The 16,781-nt window shown below is 43.6% G+C and overlaps 1 protein-coding gene across 10 annotated transcripts in view; it reads left to right on the top strand.

Moving 5' to 3' along the window:
• The window catches only part of LOC103708036 (putative ATP-dependent helicase C29A10.10c), a 72,255-nt gene extending 55,900 nt beyond the window's left edge, over nucleotides 1-16,355 (top strand). For 5 of the 10 annotated variants that reach the window (XM_089925791.1, XM_088705484.2, XM_089925790.1 and 2 more), the window contains 4 exons: nucleotides 11,577-11,657; nucleotides 11,741-11,785; nucleotides 12,215-12,278; nucleotides 16,066-16,355. In XM_089925791.1, coding sequence (XP_089781917.1) covers nucleotides 11,577-11,657; nucleotides 11,741-11,785; nucleotides 12,215-12,278; nucleotides 16,066-16,074 — 199 coding nt within the window. In that variant the 3' untranslated portion in view covers nucleotides 16,075-16,355. The remainder of the gene's footprint in view (nucleotides 1-11,576; nucleotides 11,658-11,740; nucleotides 11,786-12,214; nucleotides 12,279-16,065) is intronic. The other 5 variants (XM_088705485.2, XM_089925794.1, XM_089925792.1 and 2 more) reach the window with 2 other exon arrangements.
• Nucleotides 16,356-16,781: the final 426 nt, after the last annotated feature.

The raw sequence follows: 16,781 nt of genomic DNA, 5'->3' as shown, positions 1-16,781 counted from the left end.
TAACCACCTTTAAGCTTTTCTAGACACCAATTAGATCAATTATCCAAATAGGGCTAGCTCAATGTATCGTTCACTCTCGATTGATTTAGGAAGGTTTTAGGTCTCTTGGGATTTACATCTAATGTAACAATCTACCCCATACCATATGTCAATCGATTTACATCTTATGTAAATGTCACATTGGTTCAAGTTTACATCCTATGTATTTATGAAACCCTTTCATATATTATGTGATTACATCTTATGTAAATGATATAAATGTTTCAGTTTACATCTTATGTAAATGTCTTATTGTTTAAGAGTTTTATTCACATCTCATGCAAACAAATTTTGTTTAAGTTATATATACATCTCATGCATACATTGTTTTTAAACATAACCATAAACAAGTATGAACATTATGATTACAACATGCATCTCATGCATGGTCTGCCGTACCGGTCGGTACGGATCGGTACCGGCCGGTACATACCGGTACCGGACTCTACCGGTACGGTACATCTACATATTTCGGTACCGAACCGTACCGACCGGTACCGATGCGTACCGACGCGTACCGATCCGGTACCGACGCGTACCGATCCGGTACCGACCCAAACCGACCAGTTCGTACCGGCTCCAAATTTTTTTTGGCTTTTAGCCCCATCGGTACTGTACCGGTTCGGCTCGGTTTGGTTCGGTACCGTACCGGTACCGATGCCCACCAGTACGTCGGTACAGTCGGTACTGCGTACCTTGATTCTCATGTATAATTTTTAGATCTGAAACTTTTAACCTATTATGCTATTCTCTGGATTTTAGATCATGCATTACTTGATTTCAAATATTGTAATCTAATTGCAATTCCAAGACAAGATACAAGATCAAAAGAAAATAAAAAATCTGCATGCTGAAAATTTCAGCAACCTGAAATTTCAGCACGCAGAAAATCCAGCAAGCATAATTCTTTAAAAAATCAAATTAAAAATGTGGTAATCAATCCTTTGATCCTAATCATGCTCCCTAGGACCATGGCTTTAATACCACTGTTGAGTTACGCCCCGCACGATGCGACATTCGCAGCGGAATTTCGTATGAGATGTCGCTCATTGTATGAACGTGCTTGGAATTGTAGAATTCAAGAATTTTTCTGGATCCAAATCCAGAAAACCTTTGAACTCATAAGGGAGGGGAGATTAGGATCTGAGGAAGATTGATTAATTATCATTAAACTAAAACAAAAATCAGAAGTTGTAAATTTGAAGATCCTATCTTCAAAATTTCTGCAGGTGAAGAACACCGCAACCTGATGGTCTTTCTAGGTTCCTGTTTAAGCCGCACACGTGTTCGGCCTCTACAGGTATCCACACGAAGATCTAATCATCTGAGATAAGGTTTTACCGGAGTGCTAGCTCCTTGCAAAGACCTCCCATGACTATCAAAAGATTGGAAGAAAAATCTGCAACATACCTTCTTTGAAGAAGAACCCTTTCTTCTTCAATCTTGCTTGCAATGGAAGAAGAGGAAGGAGGAAGCTTGTGCGTGGATCTTCCTTGCCTTGCTGCCGTGGAGGAAGAGGAAGAAGAATCCTCTTGCTGCCGTGGACAAGGAGGAAGAGGAAGGCTTGAGGCGTGATGGAAGAACTCCTTCCTTGCCGTGTAGAGCTTCTCTTCCTTTGTCCTTCTTCTTCAAACTTCCAACGCCTTGGAAGGAGAGGGAGAAGGATCTTCCCTTGTTGCCGTGAGAGAGGAGGAATGGCTCCTTTTGCTGCCGTGGAGAAGGGAGAAAGGAAGATGGATGAGGCGTAAAGAAGAATTGCCCTATAATGCTCTCACACGCCTCCTATTTATAGATTGGGTCTAGGATTTTCAAAAGCTTATCTAGACTAAGAGATAAACTCTACATAACCACCCAACCTTTGGATCAATGCCAACTGTTCAGTCCATGTATCCATGGCGCCATACAACCATTGCATGACAAGTGGACTTTGAAGTCCGCATAGTGTGAATATGACTTAAGTCATTTTCATCCTACGATGACATGTGGACTTTAAAGTCCGCACATGACTTATGTCATTTATATCCTACGATGCCATGTGGTCTTTAAAGTCCGCATAGTGTGAATACGATTTAAGTCATATTCATCCTACGATGACATGTGGACTTTAAAAACCACACATATCCTGATCTAATCAAGGTTGACCCAATCATGAACCCAAATCAATCTGGGTCGAACCAATTTGATTTGGCTCATTAAATCAGCCCAATTGCAATCAATTCCACTCAATTCTTCTTCCATTAACGCACTAACACTCAGTGGGTTAATTCAATCATCAATCATACTGATAATTGACATCTATTGTGATTCTAAATCACAATTATGATAGTCTGACTAATCAAATCCTCTATGTGTGTGACCCCGTAGGTTCTATTCTATCTGGTAGTGAGACATATTGAGATCTCTATCTCAATATCACTGAAACTCTTTTCAGTGGACTGAAACAATTTCAGTTCTACTCTTAGGGTTCACTGATCACCAAGTGAATGCCTTCGAGTCTCACAATCCACTAGTGATACCTAGCAGTATGTGGTGGCAATCCAGCAGAATGGAACGTCTGAACCTCTAGGTGCAGTTAACGTATGATACAGTCCCTCTATCATGGATCCCGACATGACGGAGGTTATGGATAACTCGTCAAACCCCATCATCTGTCGTATGTCTAATTTATTCGACTTCCAGTTCGAGATATGGAAAACTCTTTCTCCAAAATATCTGGCTAGAAATTTATCGAACTCAGTCTCATAAATCACATAGGATCACTCCTAATCTATCAAGGTCGATAGATCTCATCTAGATGCAACCCTATTCCAAAATGAACCTACTGCAGCCAATCCGCACCACAAGGACCCGAAGGGCTAGGGCCCAAGTCCGCGTGCTCGTCAAATTGCAGCAACCTCACGGTGAATAGCTGAAGCATCACAGGTCAAAGGACCAGTCATACAACTGCAGCACAAGTAGTCACTGACGAATGGATAGACATCCATGTGACTACTTTCTTTGGTCACGCTCAGTACCTTGTTCTCTAACAAGTACTTGCACAATTACTCCAGTGTCTCTACACCGTGGACTCGAGACTCGTTCATATGACTAAGTGATCTGTGCACTAATCTCAGCGGATCGATTACCGTCCCTCATAATGGATCCATTGATCAGGAGCATTTAGAAATTAATCCCTAATGACACATGCCTCAAATTCTCAACTCCTTGAGAATGTGTCATCATCTATTAATTTCTTGGACGATTCATAGACACATACAAACATGAATGCTAAACAAATTGCCCAATCTTATTTATTAATAAGAGTCAAATTTTAAATTTGTGCTCCAGATTACAAATATGTGTCAGCCACATTGGCTTATAGGGCATACTTCTAACAGTCTAAAATAAAATATTTTAGTTTCTAAGTATTTTATATATCGTAAATCATGATCGACATTGCTAATTATCATTTTGAGAAGGTCTTAACTGTTTTTCATTACAAAGCGTCTGGAGTCAAATGATCTCAAAATTAGCCTCTGATGCCGGACCAAATCTGGAGGAAGAACTTCAGCGGGATTTTAAACCAGAACAGAAGAAGAGGGAGAAGAGAAAGAGGAGGGGGAGAAGAGGGAGAAGAGAAGAAGAGAGAAGGAGATTAGGTGGGGAGAAAATTTCTAATTCTTCATTAAAACCCTAATCAACATAAAAGTTCCCTTTAAATAGGGCCCCATAAGAACAATTAAAATAAACCCCTTACATAAAATAATTCCCCACAAATAAGCCCTAAAATGCAAATAAGCCCAGAATAAAATAAACCACAAATAAATCCCTAAACACAAATAAACCCAGAAATAACAATAAGCAAATATGCAAATAAAATGGGGACCTAGCTGATGTCCCCATCAACTCCTCCCGGGTGAGAAAAGCTCGACCCCGTCGAGTGTAAATCGGGTCGGCTGTCGTACTACTCCAGAAGATCCGGGTCAAGGCGCTGCAACTCAGCTCGCGAAATCCACGACACATCTGATTCGGGTCGACCTTTCCACCGAACAAGGTAACGTTGGTAGCTTCCTCTCCTGGTAGATATAACCTGCTCATCTAATATATGTTCTATATGTTCTCTGCGTGCATGAAAACTGTGGATGTGGAGGCTCACTAGCAGGTGCTAGAGCAGGGTGACCAACAATAGTGGATGTATCAACAAAAGGGTCAGAAGGAATGAATGTTGATTTCTTGTATGGGACTAAATCTTCAATATTAAATGTCGCACTAATCCCATAGTCTTCAGGAAAATCTACAACATACGCATTCGAACTGATTTTCTTTAGGACTTGGAATGGTCCCGCACTACGAGATTGCAACTTTTTGAACATCCCCGAAGGAAGTCGTTCAGGTCTAATTCTTACCATGACTGAATCACCTACATTTAATTCTTTATAACGTCGGTGCAAATCAGCAAAGGATTTATATTTTAAGTTATTAGAGTGAATAAGTTTGCTGATCTCCTGATGCAATGAATGCAGGTGTGAAGCAAATGATTGTGCAGACTCAGAGACTCTATGTTGATGAGACATGGGAATTAAGTCTATGGGTTGCCTAGGTTTATAGCCATTCACCACTTCAAAAGGACTCATGCCTATGGTCCTATTGACCGAACTATTATATGCAAACTCGGCAGTTGGTAACACGAGATCCCAAGTCCTAGTATGCTCACCTACCAGACATCTGAGAAGACTCCCTAGACTTCGGTTGACAACTTCGGTCTGGCCATCAGTTTGGGGATGATAGGCAGAGGAAAATTTTAATTTGGTACCCATCATGTGCCAAAGAGTTTTCCAAAAATAGCTCATAAATTTAACATCCCTATCGGACACAATAGATTTAGGGAGACCATGGAGTCTAACGACTTCGTCAAAATAGAGTTTTGCAATCCTAGAAGCATCAGAAGTCTTAGAACATGGGAGAAAATGAGCCATTTTAGAGAACCGGTCCACTACTACAAAAATGGAATCGTGTTTGGTCGAGGTACGTGGAAGTCCTAACACAAAATCCATGCTAACATCTTGCCACGGACAATCAGGAACAGGTAATGGAGTGTAAAGCCCAGTGTTCTGTTTACGTTGTTTGGCTAATTGACATGTGCGGCACTGAGCGACGATTTTGGCCACGTCTCTCTTGAGACTCGGCCAGAAGAAACGTCTTTCTACCATCTCAATGGTTTTGTCTCTCCCGAAATGCCCAGACAGTCCTCCAGCGTGTACTTCCCATACTAGAAAATCTCTCAAAGAAGTTCGAGGAATACACAAACGGTCGGAGCGAAAGAGATAATCATCGTGTAAAAAGAAATCATCGTGCTCTCTCTCTACTCCATCTCGTAAGGTCAGGTATACATTACTAAAATCGGGACAGGTGGTATATTGTTCCCTGATCCTTTCAAAACCAATTACTTCAGTGCTCATCATGGATAGGAGGAAGATCCGTCGACTGAGCGCATCAGCAGCCTTATTCTCAACTCCAGCTTTATGTTTCAGCACAAAAGTATAGGCTTGTAGAAACTCAATCCACCGGCCATGTCGAAGGTTTAATTTCTTTTGAGAATTGAGATACTTTAAAGCCTCATGGTCTGAATACAGGACAAATTCTTGCGGTAGCAAATAGTGTCGCCAATGTCGCAAAGTTTGCACTACCGCATAGAATTCCTTATCATAGGTGGAGTAACGCAACCTGCCGTCACTTAACTTTTCGCTAAAGAACGCAACAGGGTGACCTTCTTGGCTTAACACACCACCTATGCCAACGCCAGAGGCATCACATGCGACCTCGAATACCTTAGTGAAATCAGGGAGGCGCAAGACAGGTGCTTCGGTCATCCTATGCTTAATATCTTTAAATGCTTGGGATGCCGACTTAGTCCAGATAAAGTCTCCTTTCTTCATGCAATCTGTGATGGGAGACATTATTGAACTAAAATTCCTAATGAAGCGACGATAGAAAGTAGCCAGACCATGAAAACTACGTACTTCGGCTAAGGTCTTGGGCTCAGGCCAATCGACTATCGCGCTTACTTTTTCTGGATCAGCGGAGACACCCTTGGAAGATACTATGAATCCTAAGAAAGTGACGTGATCAGTCAGGAAGGCACACTTCTTAGGGTTTGCAAAGAAGCTTTCTTTCCGCAGGACTTCACAAACCTGCCTTAGGTGTGAGAGATGGAGCTCTTGAGTTTGACTATAAATGAGGATGTCATCAAAGTATACAACGACAAATTTGTTCAAGAAAGGTCGAAAGATCTGTGTCATCACCCTCATAAAAGTACTTGGAGCATTTGTTAATCCGAAAGGCATTACTAACCATTCGTAGAGTCCATCTTTGGTTTTGAATGCAGTTTTCCATTCATCCCCAGGACGAATTCGAATCTGGTGGTACCCACTCTTTAGGTCGATCTTGGAAAAAACTGTAGCACCAGACATATAGTCTAAAAGGTCGTCCAGCCTAGGAATGGGAAAATGATACTTTACCGTGATTTTATTGATAGCACGGCTATCGACGCACATCCTCCAAGAGCCATCTTTCTTGGGAGTGAGGAGTGCAGGTACAGCACAGGGACTCAAACTCTCACGAATATACCCTCGAGTGACGAGTTTGTCAACTTGGCGTTTCAGTTCAGTGTGCTCGTTTGGATTGAGTCTATGGTGGGAAAGATTTGGCAGTGACGCTCCAGGAATGAGATCAATTACGTGCTGGATATCACGCATTGGAGGGAGTGCCTCTGGAAGATCAGTTGGGAAGACAGAGCGAAACTCCTCCAACAGAGGAACTACGGCGGCCGGATGTTCGACATTTGACTCCACATTAATAACTCTAGCCACAAGGGCGAACACAGGTGAATGGCTTTCGATATCTTTCATTACTTCTTTCGAAGTAATGATGTGAAGTGGCTCTTCTTTTTGTGGTGTAGCATCCTTCTTCTCAGGGCCGGGCTCTCTAGGAGGCAATGAATTCAGTATAATTTTCCGACCCTGGAACATAAAACTACACGAATTTGACCGACCATGAAGTGTGACGTCCCTATCGTATAACCAAGGTCTTCCTAGAATGACTTGACCTACGTCCATCGGAAGGCAGTCGCACCAAATCTCGTCTTTATAAGATAGGAATTGAATCGGGACAAGGCATCTTTCTGAAACCGAAATGGACGTCTTATCTACCCAGGCTACTTTATATGGATTAGGATGAGGGGTAGATTTCAGGCCAAGGCGAGAAACAACTCCAGACGCAATGGCATTGATACAACTCCCGCTATCAAATAAGATTTTGCATGTTTTACCATTGATCTTAATAAGTGTATAAAATAGGGAGGTTCTTCGCCAGTCTTGTTCGGTCTTTGTTTGGGCTAGTGTGCACCTAACCACATGGAGCCTATGGTTTTGGTCATTCCTATCAGTGGGCTCATTTTGGTATTCAGTCTGAACAAACTCTAATCCGGTCTTTTCGTCTCCAAAGTCATCTACAAAATCCTCGAAGTTTGGTTCATAGACTTCTTCGACACATTCAGTATCCTGGGTTTCTGCTTCCAGTTCAGTCATTAAATAGGTCTTGGCATTACATTGGGACGCAATATGGCCAAACTTTTGGCACCTGAAACACTGGGTTTGGTTTCTTAAGGGTGGGTTGGACCCTAATATGCCTTTTCCTTTATCAGTTGATGTACTTTGAGCATGCACCGGGAACGTCCTAGTCGGTGTTTGGCTAGAACCGGGTTGGGAGGGCTGGTTGGAGAGTGGTCTGGGTTGTGGGAGATGGCTTTGATTAGGTCGAGCTCCTGGAGGTAAAAACTGTGAGTCGGTACGTCTCACCACAGGGACTCGTAAAAAACTATCCACGTCTTGAGCCAATTGGTATGCCTGGCCAAGGGTAGTAATCTCTCGGAGGATCAATTCTTTCTGGATCTCCTCGCGGAGTCCTGCTCGAAACCTAGAAAGAGTAACAGTCTCCTCTTCGATTACACCGCACCTCATGTGAAACTCCTCAAATCGTGCAATGTAATCGGCAACAGTTGAGGTTCCTTGAGTTAGTTTCTGCCACCTATCCATAAGGCATTGTCGGTAAGAGAATGGCAGATACTTCTCATTCAGTTTTTCTTTCATATCCTCCCAAGTGGTGATGCATGGAAGCCTTTGGGTCTCACGCCGATGTTCAACGTTATGCCAGTACCAGTGAGCTTGCCCAATAAGCTTCATTTTGGCAAACCGTACTCTTCTATCATCAGTCATATCGTACCACTCAAAATAATTATCCATGGCTGCTCTCCAATCAAGGTACACGCTCGGCTCTAATTGACCAGCAAATGTGGGGGCTTCTACTCGCACGGTACGAAGTAGTCTCTCGTCAAGATCGCGCTGGTGATCAGGATGATGTTGGTTCCTAGGGGGATGGGAAAAAGCTGCAGGCGGTGTGGTCAAACCAAACTCGGGATAAGCTGCGATTGGGGATGATGGTTCCGGAGTCCTAGGGTGTTGTACTAGAGCACGGATCTCACGTTTGAATTCGTCGTTATCAGCTCGTATTGCAGCTAATTGTTCCAGAATATCTTGTATGACTCTGGGGTCCATGGTGGATGAAGGGGTCTGAGAGTCAGTGAGGAGGTACTCTCTACCACTACGGGTGGGCATACAGGAACTACTCTAGTTGGTAATATGATATGCAATACTACTAATGAACCCTAATTGTCCAAAGGTAATGCAGGACAACCTACTGATGCAACCCACTAATGCAACCTACTATGAATTCGGAAATCAGCAACTTTTCACAAAAATAATCTTAAAATTAAATGTTACTAATTTGTACTTTGGTTATTTCAGAATTAAAGTAGAAAATTAGTCACTATAAGAAGTTAGGTTGCAAACACGTTTTACAGTCATTCAAAGTCTGAAAGTAATCTGATCTATGGATGTTGATGATGTCCTGACACTAAGGTGTGCTAATTTAATATTTAGATTTAATTGGTAGGTAGAACGGGTGTGGTGGAAAATGTTCTAGGTTTTGCAGTTTGACAAGAAAATAAGTTTCAAAATAGGGCTGTCATGCAAGAGAACTAGAACATATTTAGATAAGCAAGCCCAAAGGAGGAAGAACCTATTACCTGTGGTGAATGCAGTTGACCAGAATCGTCTGCGTGTGGAGTCTCGAACACGAAGTTGGCGCCGGGCAGAGCTAGCTGGAGTTATGGAATTGGATCTACAGCACAAAGCTTCCTGGGCTGTTGAAATGGGCTGAAGAACACCCTGGCTTGGACCTGAAACAGGGCCTGCGGCCAAAGGCCTTGGGCCGCGCTCAAGGAGACGCGCACGGCTTGGACTAAAATGGGCTTTGGCCTGCAATGGAGAGAAACGTTGGCGGTCTGTGGAGTCAAATGAAAGGGGCCCGTTGAAAGGGGCTCTGCAGGGGCGGCCGGGCTGATGATCTGAGCTCGTGAGAGGAGGAGTCGGTGGTGAATGACGGAGGGGCGCGGACGGTGGAGCTCTGGCGGCGGTGGCGAGATGAAACAGGAGGCGGTGAAAGGCGGCGGAGGTCTCGGGCGATGGTGCTGTGGTCGACCGCGAGAAGGAGGCGGCCGAGGATGTGGTGGTGGCAATCGGGCGGTCGCGGGAACGGCGGGGACGGCGACGGCGAGGCGGCGCGGCTCGGTTGACGGAGGAGAAGGAGGCGGCGGAGGTCTCGGGCGATGGCGCTGTGGTCGACCGCGAGAAGGAGGCGGCCGAGGATGTGGTGGTGGCGATCGAGCGGTCGTGGGAGCGGCGGGGACGGCGACGGCAAGGCGGCGCGGCTCGGTTGACGGAGGAGAAGGCGTCGGCGGCAGAGATGGCACGGCAGGGGCGGCGGCAACGGCGTCGGCGGCGGAAACCCTAGGGTTTCCGTTCGACAGAAACAGAGGTAAGTTTTTTTTTTTTTATTTTTTTTTTGGAAACACGTGCAGGTCACGTGATCCTACGGGATTTTTTTTTTTTTTTTTGAACCCTAACGGGTTCGGGTTATCGGTTTCGGGTTTCGAATGAAACCCGCTCCGATAACTGTGAAACTCAGCACGTGCGGGTCACGTGCCAAATTTTTTTTTTTTTTTTTTTTTTTAACTTACTGGATGTGAACCGGGCTATCGGGTTTGGGGTAACGGGTTTAGAACTTACCCGTTACCACCCGTCTCCGTCTTCAATCTCCCGAACGATTCGGGAGGACGTTCCGGCCGCTTCGGCGGTGGTTGCGGAACGGCCGAACGGCACGGTGACAGTGGCTCCGTTGTCGGCGACGACAGGCGGCGGCTGGTCGTGGTGGCGGCCGGAATCTTGTGCGCGGTGGTCGGCGGGTGCGTCGACAGTGCCGAGGGACAAGGTGGCAAATAGATCGGCGACGCTCTTCCTCTTTCCGGCAGCGGGAGTCACACGCGGTCCTTCAACGCGCTCCGGTGTCCGTGGTCGACGTACGGCGTAATACTCGTGCGGCCACAGAAATCTAGGGATCCGGCGACGATCGGCCATACACCGGCTGCCGGTGGTTGCAGGTGGTGGGGCAACGGCGACGACCGAGGGATCAAGTCAGATGGATGCGAGGGAGAATCCGGCGCAGGGACTGTGGCTCTTTCTTCTCTTTCGGCTGCAGAACCCTTTTTTTTTTTTTGGCTCTGATGAAAACACAGACCGAGAGAGAGGAAGGGTCGGATGCGGGTGGCTGTTGATCTGGGCCTTCACAGACTCGGCAGTGATCCTTTTTTTTTTTTTGAACAGGCTGACAGAGGGAAGGCCCTGTTCTCCTTGAAGCACCGGAAGGCTGTTGTTGGATCGGGGCTTTGGCAGCAGGGGCAAAACCAGCCTTGCTCTGATACCAAGTTGATGCCGGACCAAATCTGGAGGAAGAACTTCAGCGGGATTTTAAACCAGAACAGAAGAAGAGGGAGAAGAGAAAGAGGAGGGGGAGAAGAGGGAGAAGAGAAGAAGAGAGAAGGAGATTAGGTGGGGAGAAAATTTCTAATTCTTCATTAAAACCCTAATCAACATAAAAGTTCCCTTTAAATTGGGCCCCATAAGAACAATTAAAATAAACCCCTTACATAAAATAATTCCCCACAAATAAGCCCTAAAATGCAAATAAGCCCAGAATAAAATAAACCACAAATAAATCCCTAAACACAAATAAACCCAGAAATAACAATAAGCAAATATGCAAATAAAATGGGGACCTAGCTGATGTCCCCATCAGCCTCTCTCTCTCTCTCTCTCCATATATATATATATATATGTGTGTGCACGCGCGTGCATGTGTATAGATATGACCATTGCTTTTCTGTTTTGCTCAAATGACTGCAGTGTCCATTTGCCAAAAAACACATCTTACACTCATTCTGGGATGAACACGGATGCCATAAAATGAGTTGTTTCCATTGATTTGTAGACTACTCATGAGTATCATGAAGCTTGGAATATAGATGCTTTTGTATTTCTTGTTTTCACTAAGAATTGAAAATCTTTAATGTCCTTTTTTTGTTGTTCTGCACTTTCTGCAAACAGTACAGAGATGGAGGACATAGTAGGTCTTTCAGCTTTTCAAAAGGAGGCTGAGGAGATTGATGCTTCATTTCCATCCACTGGGTCTGTTGTTATTTAAAAGTTTTGATCTATTTGTTAAAAGCTTTTCAGGTGAATCTCACTATGTGTTGACATTTTTGACACAGACAAAAAATGGAACCAAGAGTGAGCAAAGAAAACAATGATGAAGGGTATACACCTTATTTAGTTTCCATTTTTTAATTGAGTTCACTCTTTATTTCCATAATGCAGCCATGAATAAACTCATGAGTGAAAGAAATCTAAGAAACTGTAAGTTTATAGTTTATGACCAAAGAAAATCAAGGGTAGGATAGAAAGAAAAGAAAAATCAAAAGTATGGGATAATTTACTTATCTAATTTGTATGATAATTAACATTTCTTTCTTTACTGTAAATCTTGTTGTTGTTTACTTCTTTCTCATCCTTCTTTCATTAGTAGAGAAATAGAAAAGAGGTAATATTTTGAGTTATATACTGTACTTTTCTGCCACATTTTTATCTTTGTTCGATAGGCTTATAGATCAGAGTCCTACCTTCGTCCACTGATATCCACCATTTTTTGAAATTTTAGGACTCTAATTGTATCATTCTTGTTGTAGGAAGTCGGAAGCTCCACTACTCCTAAAAGTGATCAAGTCCATTTTTGGCCTGCTTGGTTATAAGGTAGTATTTTTAAATCATTGCAGTCATTATTGTCCATAAATTATTATAAATTTTGTCATGTACAGCACTTTTATTTGTCGAGTTATAATGTTGAATCATATATAATTCCAATTATGTTTTCTTCTATCTTGTGGAGAGTTTTTTGTAGGCTATAATTTGAATAAATCTGTAATCTTTGTAGCTCTCTCTTACAATACTATAATGGTGGGCGTTAGATGGTTGACATAATGTCAGAAATTCAGGCAACAGATTTTTCAGGCATAAAGTAGGCATAAGGTTTGCAGTAAGGTTATCCCTGCCCAACAGCATTTAAAAAGTACATACAAGTAAAGAATAGTTATGCTGGTCATTCTTGCTTATGACTAGGCCTGTTAACGAGCCGAGCTGCTCGGGCTCGGCTCGGGCTCGGCCCGGTAAAAGCTCGGCTCGAGCTCGGCCCGTTAGTCAAACGAGCCCGAGCCCGAGCCTAAAATGAAGCTCGTTTAAACCCGAGCTCGAGCCCGAGCTCGAGCCCGAGTAGCTCACGAGCCCGTTTGGGCTCGCGACTTTCCTGCCTGGTATCAAGCACGGAGCAGGCCGAGCCAGTTCCGCACGGCTTTGGATTTGTTTTTCCGGGTAGAAGAGAACATGCCGCCATGGTTCCTCTCCGAGGTGGGCTCCGGCTTCTGGTCCTCGTTGAAGAGGGCGAACAGGCAGACATCCAGGTCCGCCTGCGGCCGCCGTGGCATTCCAGCGTTCCCTGACAGCACACGCCGCACGCCGCCCCTGCCCCTGTCTCGTTCGCATCCCCCGTCGACGGCCACCCCGTGTCAGAGACCACGACTTTAACGTCGTTGTACTTGAGGGCGGACATGGCCGCGAACAAGGCGTTGATCTGGGCATCGAACTGGCCTTTTTTTTTCCCTCTTCCCTCCCCCCAACGGGCCCACCCGCACTTGCTAGCTTTTAAAAGCTCACACCCAGTGACCCAGTTGCCGTACAGGACCAGTGCTTCGATATTGGTGTAGCGATGGGAAACTCCGGCGCTCCCCCCTCTTCCCTCAACCTCAAGCAAAATATCTGCCACTGGCCCACTGTTACTCGCCGCAGGAAAAAGCAATCAAACACCCATTAAAAGACGTCACCGCCCCACTGCACTCTCCCATCTCCTGCACCCCTCAGCCTAGCCATGGTAGGATGTAATGGCGTCTTCGGCCGTGTCTGCGGCCGACGCCGTGCCGGCGGTGCTCGCGGCCGAAGCCGGTGGCCGCCGCACGCGACGAGGTGAGTCCACTTCTCCTTTTTTTTTTCTTTCCCTTCATTCTTCCCTTCTTCTTTATTTCTTTCTTTTTTTTCTTCTCTCCCCCGCCCGCCCATCCCCATCCCCTGGTCGCCATCCCGGAGCTCGGGCTCACGCTCGGCCCGAGCGGCTCGGGTTCGGGCAAACGGGCTTTACGAGCCCGGGCCCGAGCCTTTGTTGTGCCTACCGAGCCCGAGCCCGAGCTCGATACAAGGCTCGGTACCGAGCCCGAGCCCGAGCCCGAGCCCGAGCCTAAAATTTTGTGGGACGAGCCGAGCCGAGCCCGAGGAGGCTCGGGCTCGGCTCGGCTCGTTAACAGCCCTACTTATGACAGAGATAACTATTTCCGGGATAGGCTGTCAAAAGCTATTCTTGTTATAAAAGCATTGTTTATGCTTGCCTCATTTGTTTTTAGATAAAACACCCTTTTCCAAAAATAATTCCAGAATAGTAGCCAAAAAGCATAGGAATAACGTTTGGGTAGCTGTTCCATAGGCTTAACTTTTCTTATTCCCATATACAATGCAGCTTTAAAGAAATGCTTTGTATAGTAGTAATTGTGGGTTACCCATTCTTTCTACTGTTCATAAACAAATTAGGTTCGGTTCTTCCATCCCTTTTACTCAAGAAAAAATTATAGGTTCCACCATTTTATTATGTATACAAGTCTTATGCGTCTACTTTTACTCTTTTGTTCCTTAATATGCTTTTAAATGAATTGCTTTCATAGTATTGCATATATTTGCACTCTTACTAAATGAGTGCTTCTTGTATAAATGTCTATTGGCCTAACTCCTTTGTCATGATTGTTTCATCAGGGATTAGCAAAATAAAACAACTCTCATGTTTTACCATATACCATATAGTGCCAATACTCAGGAAGTACACTGGAAGTCTATCTTTTCCAATAACACCACCACCTTTTTTTTTTCTAGATGAAATTTTGGGTCATGATTTCTTTTATTACTCTAACTAAATTCAGTTAATACTGTTATGAGAAACTCAAAATCCATAATGGAGATTTAGGGGAGAAAAATTGGAATCACTTGAATGGAATATCATTAATTTCTACCATAACTATGTTTTGACTAGAAAATTGCTTGTAGTTTATTTTGTTAAACTGTTATGTATAAGCTGACAAGAGCACACAAGGTATAACCCATTAAGGATATCCAACTTTAGTATTTTAAGATGATAATGTCGCTTGTAGCTTGGTTGCAATGCATCACTCTTAATCCTATGAATTAAAGCTTGAGATGGAGACAAACCTAGAGGAACCAAACTTTTCTGGATAGTTTGATACTGCTGTGGCTTGACCAGAAATGTAGGGCATCAAGTCACACAATACTGAATTTTCCCAAGTGCTAAGCACCTCAAGAACCAACCTGCTAGGGATTAATTAATATGAGTTTTTTTGGGGAGAGGCTGCTCTAGAGAACTGCAAGAGAAACCACCAACACTAGGAAAAGCCTCTAACTAGACAAACCATGTAGGAATTAAGCCAGAAGAAATTTTGATACATTCAAATTGAGAAATAAAATATGGTTATGCAAACTGAAACCAACAACAAAGCCAATTACTCTCTTCAGTACTATTTCAACAATGGGACAGAAGAACACCAACTCCAACCTCGCAGAGTTCCCTCACTCTCAACCTTCTTTTTTTCCATTTTTTTGTTTCTTTGTTGAACATGAGAGATGTGCCATTCTCTCTCTTCTCCATAGCTTCCCGAGTTATTCCTTGCCTACTTGGTTCTCATTGATGCTTTAGTAATACTTTTCTTGGGTGGGTTACTCACGTAGGCACAATTCAAGTAAGATGTTGAAAATTTGAAATAGATGTCCAATGTAGAGTTCATTTCATATTGGAAGAGCAAAATTTTCCGCAAAATATTTTCTTGCTTGAGGAATCATCCAGGAAATTATGAGGTTACCAATTCTCCAGTTTGACATGAGGAGTTCAAATGATACTATTATATTTCTACTTGAAGTTGTTTTATCAGCTCAATTTGTTCTGAGTTTATCCTGTTGCCATGTTGATGAACAGTGGTACAAGGTTAAACCCAGCCTCCTTTTGTGTATTATATGTTACTCTGTTATATGACATTACATGCATTGCCTTGGGTTTGCAAATATTCCAGTTTGACAACAAGAATTTAGATGGTGGTAACAAATATATCATGTTAATTTGCTAGGAGCTTATCTGATAACCATCTTGATAAACGACAATCATGTGTAAGGTTATGCCCATCATATTTGGATACGGTGTCTTCTATTTGCATAACTGGCTGGTTATCAGTAAGGCTTGATTATTACAGTTGTGTAACAGTGACTGGAATATTATACTATTCTAAATGAGAAATTAAATTCCAGTTTTCTAGCATCATCATAAATTGTTCTTGATCATTCCTTGAACTTGTCAATCTGATTGTCTTAACTATATAAATTGTTCTTTTTCGTGTTCGAGCATTAAGCCTGTGTTTTAACTATATAATCTTGACTTCTGCAGAGAGAGTAGTTCTACACTCCAGGAGCTCCTTCGAACTAAAATCCAACTGGATTGCTGCAATCCGTGGAGTTATCTCCTAATGTTAGAACCAAATGACAGTGTTTTTTGTGATTTTGATGGCTTCTTTCTCTGTAGTCTTACAAAATTTTCTTTTTCTCTCTTTTTGTATAATTTCGTGGCATGTTTTGTTTGAATTCATCGGTTTGGCAGAAGTGGGCTTGTTGGTATTAGATTAACTCTATAATTTTCACAACATAATTAATGATTTGCCTCTATGGTAATTGCATGAATGAGTATTTACCATAATAAGCAAGCTTTGAAAGAAGGGAATATTTCAAGACAGGCTACTGAATGTGTCAGAATAGGCCCTAAATGGGCTGAAGCCAACAAGCTCAGCCGACTTCAGCCTATGGCCCAAAGGAAAAAATATTCAGAACAGAGGATTGCGATCGCGATTCTTTCTCCGTCTTCCTCAGGGCATAACGGGAGGCAGCCTCGCGGCAGCATGATGCAAGCCCTCAAACGATGGATGGTGGGTGATGTGTTGATGGTGTGTTGGGTGGTTAGGATTCACCAAAGTATTGGACGAATGTCCACGGTAGGATGGCTGGTTGGGGCTTGATGGCGTGATGGATGGATGGGATTAATGGACCACCTTGGGGTAGTACCAAAAATCAAAAGATGGCGGTGGGATTTGGAGATAGGACTAGCTCAAG

Source organism: Phoenix dactylifera, chromosome 10 (assembly GCF_051530095.1).
Source record: "Phoenix dactylifera cultivar Ajwa chromosome 10, Ajwa_hap1_PhDact_Kaust_v1.1, whole genome shotgun sequence".
Classification (NCBI taxonomy): Eukaryota; Viridiplantae; Streptophyta; class Magnoliopsida; order Arecales; family Arecaceae; genus Phoenix; species Phoenix dactylifera.
The sequence above is the reverse complement of the archived record's forward strand: the minus strand, read 5'-3'. Positions and strand labels throughout refer to the sequence as shown.